Source organism: Maniola jurtina, chromosome 7 (assembly GCF_905333055.1).
Source record: "Maniola jurtina chromosome 7, ilManJurt1.1, whole genome shotgun sequence".
In the NCBI taxonomy this organism is placed as follows: Eukaryota; Metazoa; Arthropoda; class Insecta; order Lepidoptera; family Nymphalidae; genus Maniola; species Maniola jurtina.
In genome coordinates, this window is record NC_060035.1 from 12,473,160 (window position 1) to 12,494,983 (window position 21,824).

Consider the following 21,824-nt stretch of genomic DNA (forward strand, 5'->3'; position numbering starts at 1 on the left):
TGTATTTTCAAAAAATTCTTTGTGACTAGAGGTCAATGAACGTTGCGTAAATAAGCGCCGCGGGGTCAATACAATGTAGGCGAAGCATTCACCCTGAGTTTGCACGCACCTATAGAGCGTACTTTAACTGCTCATACTTAAAACTCTGTTGAAACGAGATAGCGTTATATCGCCGACATAAATCTATCCCGTTTTCCCGTAAGTCTAAGCAAAGTCAAAGTTCGCTCTATACATCTCAGCCTTAGACCGTAAGATTTAGACGTAATTTTCTCGGATTGGGGTCGTATGCAATGCGTAAAGAGCCTAAACCCTCCAATGTATTCAGCTAAGGTCCTTGAGAGCATGTTCGCGAGCATGCGCGACGTGCCGCGTTCGTCGCGCAAGCTCGAGTGCGTCACGTTCGTTTCGCGCCTGCAGCCTCTTCGTGCCTGCTGCTTGGACGCATTCTGTAAACGCACCTGAAACGTGAAACTTTATTTAGCTACTAGAAGATGCCCGCGGCTTCACCCGCGTGGATTTCGGTTTTTTAAAATCCCGTAGGAACTCTTTGATTTTTCGGGATAAAAAGTAGGCTATGTGCTAATCCAGGATATTATCTATCTCCATTCCAAATTTCAGCCAAATCAGAAAGAGTAACACACACACACACACACACACACACACACACACACACACACACACACACACACACACAAACTTTCGCCTTTATAATATTAGTGTGATACTTATTAGATGAGCCAACTTGGTTGGTGCTAAAGACTGGGTGTATACTTTAGTTTGCTTATAAGATACACAATTCTTTTTACCTGACATGTAAATAATAATTAACCGCTCTTGGCTAGAGTGTTCTAGAGTGTTCTCATTCTGTGAGAAGACTGTTCAGAAGTGGGCTGAGAATGGGTTGTGATGATAGTGGAACTAGCCAATGGTATCCCAGCACTGGATACCTGCAGCGGGCGAGCTGGCGCTGTCGTGACTATGACCTGGCGCTTGATCCCCACTCACTTCTTTATCCATCATATTGCGTTTCAATATGGCGCCAGTTGGAGACTGGAACAATGGTGAGGCTAACCGATGGTATCCCAGCACTGTATGCCTGCAGCGGGCGAGCTGGCGCCGTCGTAGCACTCTATGATCTGACGCTTGATTCCCGCACACACTGGCTCGTCGTCCACCATGTTGGCAGTTCTCTTCTCCACGCGCTTCAATATGGCGTTCAGCTCCCCGACCGTGAGACTGGAACAATAGATGAAATAGGTACATACTTAGGTACCTACTTCTTTTGACCCTTGACTGCAATTTCATGTGGTTAGTGAAGATGCAGCCAAAATGGCGTCAGTCACTGTTTCCGCATAGCACGCAAAACAAGTACATTCTGTACTACACATCAGTTTACAGTCTACATTACATCCACATCCATGTCAAAACACCTATCTGGGAAGATGATTCTTAACAAGTTTTATCTACCTCGGTATTGATATAAGACATTGAAAAGAACTCAATAAGAAATACTAAAAATGAATCAAACAGTCCATCTATTTTAATTTAATAAAACTACTCAACAGGTTGTTATTTAATGAACACTAGACGATAGGTCTTTAAGTACCTAGACGGTCATTAATATTCATGCTGAAACAAACAGAACGCGGGGTCCAAGCTCCAAGAAATCACAAGAAACTGTATTTATAGGGTTCCTTACCCGAGGGGTACCAGCGGGACCTTATTACTAAGCCTCCGCTGTCCATCCGTCTGTCCGTCTGTCTGTCGGCGGGCTGTATCTCGTGAACCGTACAGTAGCACACACCGGGTAATCGCTAGTATACCCGGCGGCTAGATAACATTTGGATTTCGATTTTTTTAAACATTTTCGAATTGACTTTCGAATATTTTTGGAAACATGTTTGTGATTGGTTGGTGACTCAAAATGGTTAGCATCCATTTAGATTTTTGACTCTATCATTTGTACCTATAGGATCACCAGAGAGAGAGCGCTAGAAATGTACTAATTTAATTCCGCGGATAGGGTATACCTATACGGTTACATCTCGTGAAGTTTCCGTCACGCGTTGTGTATGTTTCAGGCCTTAATGAAGGTAATTTTATTTCTTTTAAAAAGTAAAAACCAGATGTGTGCCATACAAGTTTTAGTAGTAAAAAGAAAAGTATAAAACAAATCGACGCTCATTATAATTTAATATTGTGCGTAACCGGTTTTACTGTGGCTTTACTCAATTTATTTACAACCTAAGATAATCCCGTGACACTGCCTGCGCCTTTTCATCGTAACAACTAACAATACGTGATTGGAGTTTGGAATGGATTAAAAGATATAATATTATAAAAACACTTTTCTATTGAGTACTTAAATGTGCTACAATTTACAAGTTAAAGTAAATAACTATGGTAGTTATGGAAATTATTATTAGGGTTCAGAAGTGGGATAAGAAGGTAGGTATTAGTTCGGAAAATGAGCTGTCTTATAATATTATATTATGGTGATCATAAAATGCTTATTCTCATTCCTCCACACTATAATAGCTATAAGAAAAACAATTGTGTCTGCCTGTCTGTTATCTTTCATGGCCCAAGCACTAAACCGATTTTGAGGGTACAGAGATAGGTTGCATATCCTAGATGGACATATTTTATGTCAGAAAATCAATGTTTTCATGGTATGTTTATTCCTGTGGACAAGTCGCAGGCAGCATCTAATTTCCTATAAAATATACATACTAATTATATTATAACTATTCAATTTGAGTTCAATAAGGTTTTTATTACCTACCTACGTGTTATTATAGTACCTAGGTATTTACTTATATTAGGTAGTTTGGAAGATTGCGTGAACCTACCCGGTCAGCCATTTTTATTTTTAGCACCATCCGGGTTCACTGACGAAGGACAATCTACAAATTACTTGCACCTTTATACTCACCTACGCATAATGGCTATTAATAAATTATTATTTTATGGGAAGGGAAACAAGAAGCGTTGACTTAAAAACGAAGAACTTCTTAAATGGCCAATAAGCAAGATAGTATTATTATAATAAGGAAAACATGCGCGAATTAAACGCAAAAGTGCAAAAAATTAACTCAAAATGACTCTGTGCCCATTATCAAACTATCCCCTTTTAATCCAGATTAAATAAGTGTAAATTAAAAATTTATAAAACACCCGACAAGTGAAGGTTACAGTAACTAGAAAAGAGCTGATAACTTTCAAACGGCTGAACCGATTTTCTTGAATTATAGCTAAGAACACTCTCGATAAAGCCACCTTTCAAACAATAAAACTAAATTAAAATCGGTTCATTAGTTTAGGAGCTACGATGCCATAGACAGATACACATTTATACACAGATACACACGTCAAACTTATAACACCCCTCTTTTTGGGTCGGGGGTCAAAAAGATATAACTATTAAAATTAAGCTATATAAAAAAACTATACAAGGTCCTAAAAGACTATATGAGATAGTGTAATGAATAAACACATTTTGGATATAATATACTAATTAAGGTCCTTGAAAAAATATGGGAAATCTTTGACCTTTCGGGGGAAAAAGGGAAGTATCGTTTACGTTTATAAGTTCAAATCTACAAAGGTTTGTTTTGGTCAACTCCTTGACATTAGGTAAGTACTAAGTACCTATCTATTTGGTATAACGAATAAGATTGTAACTACAACCTCGAAATAATAAAAAAAAAAAATCGAATTTCGAACCCGGAACTACTTGCATTCAAGGTGACAGCGCATCGCTGCGTCACAGCGGCCACCCATCCAGATACGGACCAGGATATACGTTGTTTAACCAGTGGCATTATGTGATAAAATTGATATTAGTACTAGGTATTTATAAAAGATTTCATAGGGAACCCTAAAGCGTCAACTCGAGAATATAATCAGTCTAATTGATCGTACATTTACACGGACTCATCGACACCGCTTGATTAAAATTCATTAAAAAAAATGACTTATTGTGAAGAAAAGGACGCTGGAATAAGGAAAAAGCTCTTGCGATTTTATTTTTAACACAGAGATAGTTATGTATTGTACCTAATATACCTAACTAGTACTATACTTACTTAGGTATATTTTTTTATAAATCCCTATAATGGATTCTGACAGATAAAATCATATTTTCACATAATGTTCGCTTGTACTCAAATTCATAAACTGTGTAGGTACCTACCTTGGCCCTGAAATGCTTAAATCTAAGTATAACTCAAGATTTAAAAACCCCCGACACAAAACCCTCTATAAGAAAACTAGAAAAGAGCTGATAACTTTCAAACGCTGAACCGACTTTCTTCAGTTATAGCTAAGAACACTCGATCAAGCCATCTTTCAAACAAAAAAAAAAACTAAATTAAAATCGGTTCATTAGTTTAGGAGCTACGATGCCACAGACAAATACACAATTACACACGTCAAACTTATAACACCCCTCTTTTTGGGTCGGGGGTTAATAAAGCGTACCTACCTGCACCTACTTTGACTCTACTCAGAGTGGCATGACTTTCGAAACTCTCCGGAGTTTTGAAAGTCGTAGACATCTATAAAACCGAATTAGTCGTGAACATTTTTTTTTATTCAGATACAAGGTAGCCCTTGACTGCAATCTCATCTGGTGGTAAGCGATGATGCAATCTAAGATGGAAGCGGGCTAACCTGGGTATGTCAGTCTTCATTAAACCCATACTCCTTTGGTTTCTACACGGCATCGTACCGGAACGCTAAATCGCTTGGCGGCGAAAGATGCCGACCTGTGGATAGTGGAGGTCCCTACAAGAGACCTATGTCTAGAGTGGGGATCAGTTGACGACGACAAATTTGCCCCTGCTGGTAACAGATCTGGTGACCTTCCACTTATAAGACTACTACTCATCGCTGTGTTAGAGTGATGATTAACCTTGGTGACAATTCAATCCTCATTAATTATGTTTATGGATTACGTCCCAATTTACAAGTCAGTCAATTTAGCTCCGATATCATACTCATCAATCGTTGGCAAAAGCATTAGGGTTTCGATAAGGTAAGATGTACCCATGCAAATCAGTTTATTATTAGCTTAAAAGCAGAGCTGAAATCTAAGAATGTACTTTGATTTTCTCGCCTTATCCTTTTCTGATCTAAATAGGTGCTTACAATGTCTGTCCTCATAAAGTTTCCCAAAAATGTATCAAGTTACCAAAATCTCTTTAGTTGGGGTTTTCGAATGGAGTTTTTCATTGATTTATTACTATAGTAATACTTAGTTTAGGTGGTCTACTTAAATAAAGTAAGTTATAAAAAAGTTATTAATACCGTCTAATCGTCTAAAAAGATGCAGTTAATTTATTTTCATATCTTTGGTGAAAACCTAGCCCTAGAAGAGTTGTGGTAGTTTTATAAGGTTAAAATATGTCTTCTTGTTTCTCAACACATCAAAATATTGGAAGTATCGCTTGGCGATAATGTTTGGTTGAACACCATCCTCGTGAAAAGCCTGTCATAAGACCAGGCAAATAATAGTTGATGGTGCAGCCTAAGGTGGGGTGCGCTTACTTAGAAGATGCCTACACACTCTCTACACACGTATTAGAAACGAGCAAGCGAATCGCTTCATACGAGTCCACGTAATTTCGACTATAGATACATATACGAGTACTTAGGGGTGCAGACCTTTACATATCTACTAATGTGCCTTTACGGTGCCTCGTGGTCCGATAGTAAAATGGCGAGGGGGGCTAAATTAACAATAGTTCCTTGGCACACTCTCCGAAGTATACGTATATCCTGTAGAGCACCGATACTTAGATAGACAACCTTGCGTCGATGCCGCCCCTAAGTTTATTAGGGACTTAATTAAAATCACTGAACGACTGGGTCGGGCATTAAACCCAGATAATGATTTGCTTGCAAGGTTACTGTATTGCTATGCCTAGTGCCATGGTTATCAAAAACAACCCATCACCCGCCCCCTACTATGCACAGGTCTACTCTAAGAATGAGGCGGGTTTAGGCCATCAAAAATACTAATGAATTTACCCAAATCTGTTGGTATGGTTTTCATCCAAAATTTTGAGTTTCTCAATGAACATCTTCTCCCTGAAATCGCCTTTTGGATTGGATGCACTGGTGTCTATTCCGGCTGTCAAACTTGCGTCTTCTACCAGTCGTTCCACCTGGTCAACAAGTGTAAATTAAAAATTTATAACACCCCCGACAAGTGAAGGTTACAGTAACTAAAAAAGACCTGATAACTTTCAAACGGCTGAACCGATTTTCTTTGACTATTCTGCGCCTACGATCCAAAGTATCTGAGTTTTCCAAAATATCATTTTCAAATAAATAATTATGTATCTAGGCAACGTCCATCTTGACAGCTTGACATTTGTCAATTGACATAATATTATGAATCTAACGGTTACCTAACCTTCTTTTCTACAAGAAAACTAGAAAAGAGCTGTTAACTCTTAAACGGCTGAACCAATTTTTTTGGATTATAGCTAAGAACACTCTCGATCAAGCCATCTTTCAAACAAAAAAAAGTAAATTAAAATCGGTTCATTCGTTTAGGCGCTACGATGCCACAGACAGATACACAGATACACAGACACACAGATACACACGTCAAACTTATAACACCCCTCTTTTTGGGTCGGGGGTTAAAAATATTTCATCAACCTAAACTTAAGTGATAACAGCTATATGTTGGGGTCACCGAAAAACGCAGTATGTAACTCCTACTAGACCGCCAGACGAGAGCAGACTCATTATAGGTACCGCAATGTAACCAAAGGACTCACTGAGACAAAGTAAAATATTATGAGCCCAAACTAGGTGGACTTCTTTTAGCCGTTGAGGAGTCCTTATTATGGCATCGTTCCACCTTCAATTATAAGCATTATTACTAAAGAAAATTCCTCTTTCTTTTTCTCGTTCTTTTTTAATTTATGTTGGCTGTAATCAGACCTGCTGGCAAGTGATGTTGCAGCCTAATATGAAGTACGTTTACCTAGATGATGTCTATGCACTGTTGAGTCCTAGGTAGCCATAAAGGAAGGCGAAATCATATGACGGAAGAATTTATATTAGACTAGCTGACGCCCGCGACTTCGTCCGCGTGGATTTAGGTTTTTCGAAATCCCGTGGGACCTCTTTGGTTTTCCGGGATAAAAAGTAGCCTATGTGCTAATCCAGGATATTATCTATCTCCATTTTGAATTTCAGCCAAATCCGTCCAGTAGTTTTTGCGTGAAGGAGTAACAAACATACACACACACACACATACATACAAACTCTCGCCTTTATAATATTACATAGTGTGATACTAAGATGACACTTTACCATTTTATTAGATATGCTGATGTGGTGCTCCTGCGGCAGGTCATCCTCCTTGGTGTCCGATGTTGCGTCAGGCCTTTGGAAATGTGTAGCACGGACTGACTCACTGTTGCCCATTTTTTTCTGGAGCGAATAGATACAAGACTAATTTTGTACCTAAAGATAAAGAATCTAATGAAGACCATGCAAAGATTTTCTTAGCCAAACGCATTACCAACAAAAAGGTTGAGATAGCCTTATCAATAAGGCCACCTTTACACCTTTTTGCATAGTTTCGTACCAGCTGATGCCCGCGACTTAGTCTAGATTTTTTCCCACTTGAAAACTCCTTAATTTTATCCCGTGTCTATAACATCCACGCAAAAAATCACGTTCCCTTCACCGATCTGTTGCTCCGTTGCGGCGTGATTGAAGGACAAACCAATAAACCATCAAACAACCAAACAAACAAACACACTTTTGCATTTGTAATATGGGCAGTGATTGTTTGTATGGCGATGTGTGTGAAAGATTTCACAGATGAGTTGACCGTATATTCTATAATTGTCACTATAACAACAAATTAATAAAAAAAAATCAAAATGGCCACCATGCAAATTAAAAAAATATTACAAGTGCAATTGTATGGATAGTATTCCATACAATCGTATAAGTACGTACAACGACTGTACGGAACTCTTCCAGTGCAAGTCCAACTCGCACTTAACCGGTTTTTTAGGCAGTCGTGTAATAAGAAGTATTCGATCGAGTCTATCGTGGTCTTTTTACGATAAAGGTCAGATAGTATTCGATATTCTATACAAAACGAGTCCCGTAGCTTTCTATTATGCGCTTAGCTGTAGGCAAAGTGCCTTTGACCGTTGGAGCCTGTTGCGCCACGTGGTCTCTCGATGGTCACCTTGAACTTTACGCGTTCTTGATAATAATCGCGGTCTATCCGCTACTGGACAAGTGCGCAGGCTTTGCGAAGTAAATTCCAACCGGAAAAAGTTGTTTTGCTTAGACTTTGTTGATAGAGTTCCCAATTCGCTAAACTGGCGATTAGGCTGTCCTTTTAAATGGCCTTTTTGAAACGTCTGTCTGACTAACCTAACTATCAGATATCAGCATCAGGCTGTGCGCGAGCTATAAAACGAATTATGTACCAAGAAAGGGGCACACTTCGACGCGTTTTGAACCGTAATCGAGCTAAAAATGTAATACTTGAGAAGGTCACGGTAGGTATAGTACCTTGTATTCAGGATACGTATAGTATAAGATCTACCTTCAATATGCAAGCGGCATAATGGACTGGCGATATAAAGATGGTGGCGGGGAGCGGCTGAATGAGGAAGGCTGAGGATAGCGTATGGACTATGGTGGCGTTCACTACGGAAGACCTATGTTCAACAGTACACTCCTCGACTGATGTGACGATGGTTATGACGATACCTTATGGTTGATCATCAAGTTTTTTCAGAGGTAGAAGAACCGGAATTTCATTCGGAAATCTGAAAAGAATCTGCCTAATTCATAGTTAACTTTACCCGGGAAGTTTGAATTTTGTATACTCATCGAATTTTGCCTGTAACATATCAGAATCGGCTAAACCGCGATCGTGGCTTAAAATTAGCATTTACTTATATATCTTTTACTCGCAACCGGAGTCGTGGTCAAAGAGCCCGCTGAGTTCTATCAGCCGATCATTGAAGTGAGATGTAACCATTAAAGGTTTGATGATTTAGAGATTGTTAAGGTGGATCCACACTTGCGCACGCGCACGAACCGTGCACACAACGCCTATCTAACACGACATACGTACTAGATTATTATTTGTGTACTTAGGTAGATATTGTAGGGAATTTCCTCCTTCTGCAAAGTCGGTGAATATTACGTAAAAACCTACAGTGGCTAAGGACGTCGGAATGAAATATGAGCATAAATAATAATATCAAATACCAGGGCCTTGGAATATCTGCCGAGGTGTTATTTATTTTGTGGTCTTATTCAATAAGGTTTCAGGATGACTAAACGCCTTAAAATGTCTTAACTGGCATCGATTTCCGATGTTTGGTGTAAATTAAAAGTTTAGGACTTTCCTGTAATACCAATTATTCATATTCAACACTATCTGATTTCCGCGGCTTCATCCATGTCTAATCTATAGGTACTAATAAATAAAATTGGAGTGTCTGTCTGTAATTTCGAAATAGCTACCTCATATTAAGCTCATATAGTTATTTGAACGATACCATAACTGAATCACACGTTTTTAAAATTTTTGTCTGTCTGTCTGTCTGTCTGTCTGTCTGTCTGTCTGTCTGTCTGTTTGAAAAGGCTAATCTTTGGAACGGCTGAACCGATTTTGACGGGACTTTCACAGGCAAGTAGAGGATTGACCAGGGCGTAAAATAGGCTACTTTTTTAACCGACTTTTAAAAAGGGAGTTGTGTTTTTCTACCTATGTACACCGAAATCTCCGAGATTTCTGAACCGATTTGCGTCATTTCTTTTTTAATCGATAGAGGAACTTTGCGACATTGTTTCATAAAAAATTTGGAGTCCAACTCCTCAATCCTGATGCTGCAGGGGATCTGACCAATCCACGCGGGCGAAGCTGCGGGCATCAGCTAGTCTAATCTAAATTAGACCATCTACATGTCGTAGGATTTCTTCGCTCGTTATTTTTTGGACCCAACTTATTCGGATCATTTTTTAGTATCAGTATAATTATTATTATAAGTAGTTGTGATATTATATGTATTGAGATCATGGGTAGAGATGATGTAGAGATTTGGTTGGCGTGCCAACCTTTGGGCCTTATTTGCAAGTTTATACCCCGAGGCTTAGCAGGTTAGAGATAAATGGACCGATAGCTCGCAAATTCGATTGGTTTCCGCTACTTATCCTGTAGCAAGATATTCGTGTTTTACCTTTTGCTATAAGCCTCTTTAATCTTTACCCTTTTTTCTAATACCAACAGAGAATTATTTATAGGTTTATCGACTCTATCTTTAAGCTACTTATTTTTATATTTTTATGGTGATAATTTAATTGTTTATTTAAGTAATTACACTTTAATAAAATAAAATTAGTTCATTGAATTTTAATTTTGTCGTGTACTTAATATCAAGATAGTAGCCAGAAGACAGGATAACAACTGCTGCAGCCATAAGTACTACGGGAGAATAATTGATATCGCACTCTCAGTCGAGTCGTACCTACCTAGGTATCTATGCAGATGGATCTGGGTGTCCATCGCATTATTGTCTCAAGAAAACCATTACCATTAATTAATGGGAAGAGGGCACGACCCTCATCAATGAAGAATACGACGCAGAAAGACTGACATTGAATCAGACCATATGAGTCAGACAGCAGACAAATTATTATGGAAAATGACGTATTAATAATCATGGACATTCGACGTCGACATTACGAAAAACAGATAAATAAACAACACATCACGGTTTTCAATCCATTGCTGTTTCGAAACATGAACATTCTAGTTTTTGATTGAAAATCTGCATTGTAAACCAAACAGAGGTCAGCCGGTGTACTAGGAATCTTCAATGCAATCGATGATCAATGCAATTATCGCAATCCTTTCGATTGGGCCATATTATTTTTGGAGTAGCCCCTCTAACAACCTACGGTCTAGACCCTAGAGCTTCTTCTTAAGTTCCTCGTTTTATTAACTAATCTAACAAGTGTAAGTAAATTAAAAATTTTATAACACCCCCGACAAGTGAAGGTTACAGTAACTAGAAAGAGCTGATAATTCTTTCAAACGGCTGAACCGATTTTCAAGGATTATAGCTAAGAACACTCTCGATCAAGCTACCTTTCAAACAAAAAACTAAATTAAAATCGGTTCATTAGTTTAGGAGGTACGATGCCACAGACAGATACACAGATACACGCGTCAAACTTATAACACCCCTCTTTTTGGGTCGGGGGTTAAAAATAAAGTTGCGGTCAAGAAGCCAAATCCTCGCATAAAATCCACCGGCTTCCATCTGGTCGCAGACACTATAATTTTTCTTTTAGTTTACAATAATTTATCACGCACTAAAAGTAATGAAAATTTTGTGAAAGCTTGCTTATTTCGTGAAAAATACTAGAATTTATTGAAAAATGGTAGATTTGAACTCTATGTAGGTACTAAGTTTGTCTTTTCTACAAAAGAAGGCATTTGCACAGCTAGACAACTTTTATAATATTAGGTATCCACCAACCAAAAATATCGATTGCGATGATGGCAATGTATCAATCGCTGGTTTCCTAATACAGGCTCGTCTCTAGTGAAGATGAGTCTCGGAACGGGTTTGGCGGTGTATGCGCGGGGGGGGTGGCGGGGGTGACGTCATGGGAGGCTGTGGCGGTATATAGGAGATGAGTGCGCGCATCTTTCCGTTGTATTTTGAATTGTGAGGTCTTTCTTGTGTGACAAAAATATTGCAGTAGCTTTTTGAAGATGCTACGTTTCGGAACTTTTTTGGCGGTTGCCGTAAGTGATTTTTGTTTATACTATAATTATAACCACTTAGTACATTGCATAAGAGGGTAATTTTAACAATTAAAGGAATAGAAACAGTTATTTTAAAAAACATTGAGGTTTGCGATAAAAAGTTTTTTTTTTTTTAGTTATTTAATAAATAATTAGGAAGTGATTTGTATAATTCAATGGAAAAAGTTAGTTCTTAGTATAAAATATATGGGTAGGTATGTATACTAAAAAATATATGGTAATTTTGGAGAACCCATGGTCTAGGTTATTATTCATATATAAACTGTGTTAAAAAGGTTTTAGATAATATTTTAGTAGTGTAACTTATTTACTTGTAATAAATTTGAAATACCTAAGTGGGAATGCTATTTTAGTGTCTAAAATTGCAAAACCGAGGGATGAGATTCGAACCTGAAGAGCTAGGAGAGACGTACAGGTTATTGGCATTTTTGTAAATATATTTTCGAAGAGTTGCTGAAACCTTTATTGAAACAAAATAGTTACTTAGTAATAGAAAAAAAGGCATAGTTATATAAAATAAATATATTTATTTTGCTATGATCCTTAAAATAATATTAATATAATATTACCAAGGATCAAAATAATATCATGTAAAACTGGATATCTACAGAATCAAAAAAGTGGCTACAAAAATATTTAATTTTACTAATAAGAATTCGTAGAGTTCATTATAAAAATAATATAAACTTGTTTTCGCATGCTATAGTATATAAGACGTAATTACCTATTAAATTATATATTTTATTGTTCATGATTATTCATATCATATTGTTGCCGGTGCAATACCTACATATTTTGTTATAGTAGGTTAAGTTATTGTAATTAGGTAGGGCTTTTTTATTTTTATTTTTATGGAAGATACCTAATCAGGTACACCCCTAATATTCAGGCCGTGATAGCCTATTAAGCGGTGTTAGCCTAGTGGTAAAAAATTCGACCTTCTATTCGGAGGGTCCAGAGTTTGATGACTTGTAATTTTTCGGAGCTATGTGCGTTTTAAGTCGATTAATTACACTTAGGTAGGTACTTTAAAAGTTTAAGCAAACATCGTGAGGAAACTTGCATGCCTGAGAGTTCTCCATAATAGTTCACAAAGGTGTGTGAAGTCTGCCGATCTGAACTTGGCCAGCGTGGTGGAGTATTAATTAAACCGTTCTTATTCTGGAAGAGACCTATGCCCAGCAGTGACTGCATGGGTTGCGAATTGAGATGGTGATGATGAATAGTATATGCGACAGATCGAGATGGCAATTGGGCTATGGGGCGGGGGGACGCCCCGCTCAACCTTGCTTGTTAGCACCAGGTTAGCGCGGAGGCTGTGCAGGCATGCGGGGCGTCACCACCCCTGTTGCCATCTCTCATCATCGCTGTCATTTGTTGACGACCTGTCGCGTACTATACGTATTTTAAGAAAAACATAAAAGATAATAATAATATGTACCTAATTGAAAAATAGCATTTAGGTAAGTAAAGGGATGGCTAAGACCTGTGCGCGTTTGGAACCCTCGTAGCTTTAGTTTTAAGTTTACGTAATTAATTCTTACTACTATATCATCTTACAAATCTAACAATTCTGACCATCAAAAGGATTACAATGTACCTAGTTTGAATAAATGATTTGAGTTTGAGTTGAACGTGTTTTTGTATAGGAAGATACATTTTTTCCATTTTCAATTTTAATAAGATACTTAAGTAGAATATTATAAGAATAGATAACAGAATATAAGTTTAATAACAGTAGGTAATTTAATAGTAGTAGTAAAATACGTTATTACCATAATATAATTACATTTGTTATGCAATGAAACATAATAACATCGGAAGTCACGACGAGTTAAAAGAGCCTCGAAAACTGATAATATTTGCAATTTACTTGTCCGATTTAAATAGGAAATAATATAGTTTTGACGTACAAACGCTAAAATTGTTATGCCTATTTAGGTAGGTATTTTAAACTAACTACTTTTAACTCGAAGCTGTGATTCTTTATATTATCGTGTCGTATTCCTCATTGCTGTGGGTCGTGACCCCCACCAATTCATCACATAATGGTAGGGGTTTCCTTGGGATAATAATGCGGTGGGTTCCCAGATCCTTCCGCAACAACTCACTAAGGGAACGAGATTTCGTTTCTTAGGTTTACAATAACTATTATTATAAGATGTTAGTGGTAGGTAATAACCGGGACCGATTAACGTGCTCTGCGAGGTACGGAGGAAACGAAAAGGCCTTTGGATCTCCAAAGTCAGTCACCCATCCAGTTATCGACTTGGGTCAACGCATATCAATCGCAATCTATACTAATAAATAAAATTGGAGTGTCTGTCTGTAATTTCGAAATAACTACCTCATATTAAGCTCATATGGTTATTTGAACGATACCAACACTGAATCACACGTTTTTAAAATTTTTGTCTGTCTGTCTGTCTGTCTGTCTGTCTGTCTGTCTGTCTGTCTGTCTGTCTGTCTGTCTGTCTGTCTGTCTGTCTGTCTGTTTGAAAAGGCTAATCTTTGGAACGGCTAGACCGATTTTGACGGGATTTTCACAGACAAGTAGAGGATTGACCAGGGCGTAAAATAGGCTACTTTTTTAACCGACTTTCGAAAAGGGAGTTGTGTTTTTCTACCTATGTACACCGAAATCTCCGAGATTTCTGAACCGATTTGCGTAATTTTTTTTTTAATCGATAGAGGAACTTTGTGACATTGTTTCATAAAAAAATTGGATTCCAACTCCTCAATCCTGATGCTGCAGGGGATCTGGCCAATCCACGCGGGCGAAGCTGCGGGCATCAGCTAGTACTATAATATAATACAGTAGATACGGGTAACATTGATATAGTGATAACGAGAATTTTTAGGATGCCATTTTAAGTTTTTACCATAGATATGTGTTTTTACGAATATATGCATACTACACTGCATGTTTTTGGCGTAGCCTAAAAAGTATGCGGTAATATTATTGTCGCCCACCTGCACTGTTTTAATAATGAGTTGGTTTTTAGAGAGCCTCGGCCACAACCAGATAGCGTTAGCACAAAACAGAATTTTATGTAGTCTGTAAGTTTGTTTGTAGAAAGTAATTTCTGGAACTACTGAACCGATTTTGAAAGTTCTGTCACCAGTAGAGAGCTACATTACATTATTCCTGAGTAACATTATTAGGCTACAATTGCGAAGCCCGGGCGAGTCCCCACTCGCCAGTATAAAGTATTTAGGGTATAAGGTACTAGGTACCTAGAATTATTATTTAGTACGTATCCGTGAATAATCCTTATCATTTATCATAGACCAGTAACATATGAAATATAAAAGGTAGTTCTCAAATCAATGGGATAATCCTTATCCACTGATGACTGATCAGTATTCAGCCGTTTAAGGCTTCAAAAATTGTTAGGTACGTGTACAAAGCCACTTTCTTCAAACACATACAGCTTTGTTTGTCATTATTATTATACGTTATTTGAACACATAGCAGCGCCATACAGAAATGTTCATTTGTTTAACAACGCCATCTATTAGCATTCATACTTACTACTACCGTGAATGAATTTATTTTTCAAGCAAATGTAAATAAATATAAAAATAAGCAGCGACACGTATTATTTAGTACGTATATATATTTATAAGTGGTTTATGTATTACTATGTAGTATTATTTGAATGCATGCATATTATAATTATTATTAGACACCACTGCAGTCTATATCTCCTCATAATATTTTCCTAATCATAAAGTTGTGGTCTGCGAAGGTCATTATTCAAGCATCTTGAGACCCCTACGTATATGCCTTTTCAAACTATATGGCCTGCCCATTGTCACTTATTTATTGTCATAGCGGCATCAGTGAAAATTTCAATTCTCTACTTACGGCTTATGAGATACAACCCGCTGACAGACAGACGGAAGACGGAATATTATAAATGCGAAAGTGTGTCTGTCTGTCTGCTACCTTTTCACGGCCGATTAACCGATTCTGACGAAATTTGGCACAGGGTTAGCTTATATCCCGGGGACGGACATAGGCTACTTTTTCAATCAAAGAGTTCCCACGGGATTCCTAAATACCCATCCGATTAACCGATTTGTATGGAATTTGGTACTGAGGTAGCTTGCGTCCCTGTAATTGACATAGGCATTTTATCCCGGAAAATCAAACAGTTCCCAAGGGATCTTTAAAAACCTAAATTCACGCGGACGAAGTCGCGGGCATCCTCTAGTCGATTAATATGCTTTGTTACAACTAGGCCACACGCCCCTCAGGAGTTGTGATAGCCGAGTGGTTAAGAAGTTCGACCTTTGATGCAGGTGGTCCAAGATTCGATCTCGAGCACGCACCTCTAAGTTATGTGCTTAGTTCGTTTTAAGCAATTAAATATCACATGATTTAATTAACAGTGAACGAAAACTTAATGAGGAATCCTGCATGACTGAAAGTTTTCCATAATTTTCTCAAAGATGTGTGAAGGCTACCAATCAGCACTGGGACAGCGTGGTGGACTATTGCCTTAGCCCTTCTCATTTTGGGAGTAGATCCATACTCAGTAGGTTGGTTGACATCGATGGTTGGTTGAGTTAAAGTTAATTATTTAAAGGCGAGTGTAGGTCATTTAAAATTGTGAAATGTACTCACGTGATCACGGATACAAGACCTAAGTTCTGACCTCCACCTTGCAGTAAACAATGTGTAAATTCTCGCGAAAAATGATGATTTAACTCAACACACTCAACACAGTAATTTTGACCGGTTTTGCGACATTTTTGCCAACATTTGCTCAATGTCACCGCGTGAATAAACAAGGAAACGTCATTATGAAAGTAAAGAATGATTTGTAGAAGGTTGAACATCTTTTTTGAGATCAAAATATGCACATACATAATGTATCATCTTGCTACCATCATGGAATTAGGAAGTACGTCCCTACCTTCTTACCTAGGAGGAGTAGGAATTTCTTTGGCTACCATACGTATAGAGAGAGAGAGAGAGAGAGAGAGATTTTGTTCTCTGGAGATACGGAACCCTATAATTTTATAACAGGCGAGGTTATATTTGGCCATGTTTGACCTAGACTAAGTATAAGGTAAAAAATCTTATATTAAATTATCGGTAACATCAATAAAAATCATATTTTACATAATAGAGGTTTAATTGGTGTTGATTGGGGATATTTTTTATTAGCCTACAAAAATAATAAAGTTGTGAAACTAAAAACCGTGTGTCTACAATTATAAGATTTTTTACTACAGTTATAATCGCGTTAAAACAAGTACCTAGTAAAAAAATGATATACCTAGGTAGTCACTAGTCAATAATTAAGTAAAGTATCTAGAGGCGCGATCACATAGACATTTTTTCGATCTATGGTTTAGTAGAAAAATATTTTTTTCCTGGTGGTACAAAGGGTTTTGACGGTACAGAAAAGTTTTTAAAAATGAGGAAACAGTTTGCGCCCGCGCGCACATACACATACACACACACAGACACATACACACACACACACACACACATAACATCACATATTGTGTGTGTCGCTTTTTACGGGCGATCCCTTTAACTAATTTTAGCGGGTACGGTGTACAGGCTACAGAGATAGATTACATCCCCAGGTATACATATATTAAACTACTTTTTATCCCGGAAAATTAAAGAATTCCCATGAAATTTTTCAAAAATCTGATTCCACCTGGACCAAGTAAGTAGCAGGCATCATCTACGTAGATAGTTGGTCTAGACATAGAATGCATCCCGTATAAGTACAGATATCTTACTTTTTATCCCGGAAAACGAAGAGTTTCCTACGGATTTTAAAACCTGAATCCACGCGGATTCAGGCATCTATATAGCATTATTATATAGGTATGTGATTTCTTCATAAAGACTTGTTTTTCTTAGCAACCTCGGTTTTTAAACCGTACAGAAACGCGAGACCACATGCGTAGTAGATGTAATATGATCTTGCTATATTCATATTATCTTAGTTACAGTGTTATATTAGGGTATTTCCGTAGGGGTCAAAGAGTAAGAAGCTTTTTAGGGTTCCGTATCCGAAGGGTACCAATGGGACCCTACTACTAAGCTTCCGCTGTCCGTCCGTCCATCCGTCCTCTGTCTGTCATCCGGCTATAATATCTCGTGAACCAAAGTAGGTAGAGTCGAAATTTTCACAAAATTATTGCCGTTATAAAATTAAAAATTTCAAAATGCCCGTCATGAAAATCAAAAAGTGTTTTTCATATAGGTACGATGGTACGGAACTCTTCGATTGCGGGTCCAACTCGCACTTGACTGTTTTTTTACTATAAAGGTATCGTGTTATCTAAACCGCAATTAATTATATTATAATACCAACTTGTGTTTTTACATCAGAAGGGATATGGATGATATAATAAATATTATTATGAACAATAATAGTTCCGTGAGTTGTTAAATTCACTATAAGTAATTATAAAGTCTAATAAAATCATGATTCACTAATTTTAAGAAAACGTTTCGGTCATCTTAAAAGCAATAACATGTTATTTGGCTAGAGTGCGAAAATAATATTAATTCGACTCGTTATTCGTAGATTTTCGATGACAAAATTAGAAAAAAAAACTCATACGTACCTATTAATATTCTATCTGTTTGTATCTGTTACCTTCACCTGTCACCTTTTACGTATAACCAATTTTACCGAATTCAGTGTAGAGATAATTTGAATTCCAGAGACTACTTTTATCCCGGAAAATCATAGAGTTCACAAAGGATTTTTAAAAATCCTAATTCCATGCGGACGTAGTTACAGCTTCGTCCATTTACATCGTCTAATTTACTCTAAGTGTAAAGTGAAGTACATTTTTCAGGGGTCAAAAATTCACCTTCCAAGTTAGGCCACTTCCGTCTTAGACCTACAATCAGATGAGATCGTTATCAAGGGCTAACTTTTGGTCGATTAAAAAAAGTATACTCGATCCGAAGCGTTCTTGATCGTCACTGTTTATACTTATACGGAACCCATTCAAATAAGTTTAGTACGCGCTTGACGGATTTTTTGTTTACCTACTTGATAAAGGATTGCGCGGTCACGATGCAAATCGCCTCATCGCTGTCACCGATATTTTTGTATGCGGATCTTATTGGCGATTGCGTACTCCACACGATTATGGTAATTATTTGTAAATTCATGTGTGATTCATTCATTAATAACTACGTAGATAAGGCCTTTCAATGTCTGGCGATGTTACGCCTGTTTACGTCATTATGTGAAGTCACAAAGACAATCTCTTCTTTTTAACCAACGAAAAAGAGGGGTGTTATAAGTTTGACGTGTGTATTTGTGTATCTGTCTATGGCATCGTAGTTCCTAAACTAATGAATCGATTTTAATTTAGTTTTTTTTTTATTTGAAAGGTGGCTTGATCGAGAGTGTTCTTAGCTATAATCCAAGAAAATCGGTTCAGCCGTTCGAAAGTTATCAGCTCTTTTTTAGTTACTGTAACCTTCACTTGTCGGGAGTGTTATAAATTTTTAATTTACACTTGTGATAATATAACCATCTCATCAGTCAGAAGATTATGGAGATCTCTCAGGCATTTAGGATTCCTCACGATGTTTTCCTTTACCGTTAAATTTAATTGCTCGGATTTACGGAGATACGGATTTCTTCTACACAGTACCAAATACAAATTAGCTATAGCACTTATGGTCATACGAACCGCCATGTAGGTAGGTACCTATTATTGGCGTCACTCAGAAAAGCAGGTATTATTTAAATATTTTTATCGAATTATTGGAATGTCCTCTCAAACCAACACAAAAAACATCAGGTTCAATGTGTAGAGGTTATCCGAGAGTTTTAATCTAAACAAACTAATGCCAAAATAAATAATTTAATTAGAGCGTGATTGCTATCACAACATCTAATTATTCAGTTCACAATCCAAATACCGAAAATATGCGATATCGCTCCGAATCTCGGAAGGAGACTGAATTAAAACCTTCGAAACACCCGTATTTATGCAAGTTCAATCTTGTCGGCCTCCTAGTAACAGATTGTATGACATCGAATGAGCCAAATATCGATTTTATCAAACTACCTGCATTAGATAAATTAATAATTTTATATTATTTTTGACAACTCAAATCAATTTTTAAAAATAACCTTACAGTTCGGCCGTCCTGAATTTAACACGTCCTCGTGTTTCTAATCAATCTTGTCATGTCAGTCGCGGGCTTCCTTGCCCTAAGTCAAATCCAAATCATGGGCTATCCTGCCCTTCGTCAAATCATTAAAACCTACCCTTGAACTGCCGAACTCTCAGTTTTAATATCAAGCCAACAATAAATCCAAACGACTAACTTCTCATTCGATGTATACAAAATCTGAACCACTTATTGCAAATTACTTTCCACTTCACAAAAGACTAAATTCTTAAAAAAAAACTAAAAATTTTAATCACCAAATCAAACTCAATAAAAATTTTAATCAAATGTGGGTTGTTTACAAAAAGATACCAAAGCAAAATTAAGACAACGTGAGACACGTCCCGCTTCTGAATTATTGGCGTCACTCAGAAAAGCAGGTATTATTTAAATATTTTTATCGAATTATTGGAATGTCCTCTCAAACCAACACAAAAAACATCAGGTTCAATGTGTAGAGGTTATCCGAGAGTTTTAATCTAAACAAACTAATGCCAAAATAAATAATTTAATTAGAGCGTGATTGCTATCACAACATCTAATTATTCAGTTCACAATCCAAATACCGAAAATATGCGATATCGCTCCGAATCTCGGAAGGAGACTGAATTAAAACCTTCGAAACACCCGTATTTATGCAAGTTCAATCTTGTCGGCCTCCTAGTAACAGATTGTATGACATCGAATGAGCCAAATATCGATTTTATCAAACTACCTGCATTAGATAAATTAATAATTTTATATTATTTTTGACAACTCAAATCAATTTTTAAAAATAACCTTACACTATTAATAGGGAAAAACAATCAAAAATATATTATAATGATAATTAAGTTGGTATGTTAGCTCTAGCAGGTTAGGCGGAAATCCCCAAAAATTTAAATTTAAATGAAAAAGAAAACTCGTCGAGTGTGAGTCGGATTCGCACACGAACGGTTTCGTACAAGAAATAGCACTTTTTATTTTAATTTTCATGGCAGCCATTTTGAAATTTTTATTAAGTATTTGTTGTTATAGCGGCAATAGAAATACACATTCTGTGAAAATTTTAACTCTCTACGCTGTTTTTGAGATACAGATACACAGTATCACGGGCAGACAGATGGACGGACGGAGGGACGGACGGATAGCGGAGGTTTAGTGATAGAGACCGTTTGGCACCATTCGGGTACGGAACCCTAAAAATGCGATGGCTTAAAATTATTCTGGTGTCACATCACATTACTTACATCCTACGGTCCAATAAATTGTCAACATCTTTTGGTTGAAAAATAAAATAAAATGAAACTTTAATGTTCTTGGTTAAAGATTTATCTCTGTGGGTGGTAGGGTAGGTATTTCATATATAAATATTAAGTATGTTATTGTTTTTTGGGGTTCCCTTCTTCAAAAGGAAAAAAAGAGCCCAAGGTTCACTTCGTTTTCTGCCTGTCTGTTGTGTCTATCAAGAAAAACCTAAGTATAAGGGCACATAGGTTGCCAACAGGCCCCTAATTATCTACTAAGCCTCCGCTATTCGTCCGTGTCGGTTTGTCAGCGGGCTGTATTTCATGAACCGTAACAGAGAGAGAATTGAAATTTTCACAGAATGTGTATTTCTGTTACTGCTATGATAACAAATAATAAAAAATTCAAAATGGCCGCCATGAAAATTAAAAAGAAAGTGTTATTTTCTTGTGATGTCATGTGTCATTTTCCTTCGCGTGCGAGTCCGACTCAAACCTGCCGATTTTTAATGTTTGCATATTTTTAGCTTTAGTATAGTACTACTTTATAGTCGTACGCAAGCGACATCAGCGT

General features: G+C 37.1%; 2 protein-coding genes across 6 annotated transcripts in view; one reads left to right on the forward strand and one right to left on the reverse strand.

The window, feature by feature from the left end:
- On the reverse strand, positions 1-16,645 carry LOC123866587. Of its 5 annotated transcripts, XM_045908232.1 has the most exons (6): positions 16,476-16,645; positions 15,258-15,260; positions 7,336-7,455; positions 6,034-6,170; positions 1,073-1,236; positions 1-458 (listed from the first exon to the last, which is right to left on the reverse strand). In XM_045908232.1, exons 3-6 carry the CDS (start codon positions 7,447-7,449, stop codon positions 322-324), a joined length of 552 nt encoding a protein of 183 aa, XP_045764188.1. In that variant the 5' UTR covers positions 7,450-7,455; positions 15,258-15,260; positions 16,476-16,645; the 3' UTR covers positions 1-321. The 5 variants fall into 5 exon arrangements, with proteins under 5 accessions (XP_045764188.1, XP_045764189.1, XP_045764187.1 ...); XM_045908233.1 differs by lacking the exon at positions 15,258-15,260 and having other exon boundaries at positions 7,336-7,503; XM_045908231.1 differs by lacking the exon at positions 15,258-15,260 and having other exon boundaries at positions 16,472-16,645.
- LOC123866584 overlaps positions 11,676-21,824 on the forward strand; it is an 18,120-nt gene continuing 7,971 nt past the window's right edge. The window contains exon 1 of the mRNA XM_045908225.1: positions 11,676-11,821. Coding sequence (XP_045764181.1) covers positions 11,789-11,821 — 33 coding nt within the window. The 5' untranslated portion in view covers positions 11,676-11,788. The remainder of the gene's footprint in view (positions 11,822-21,824) is intronic.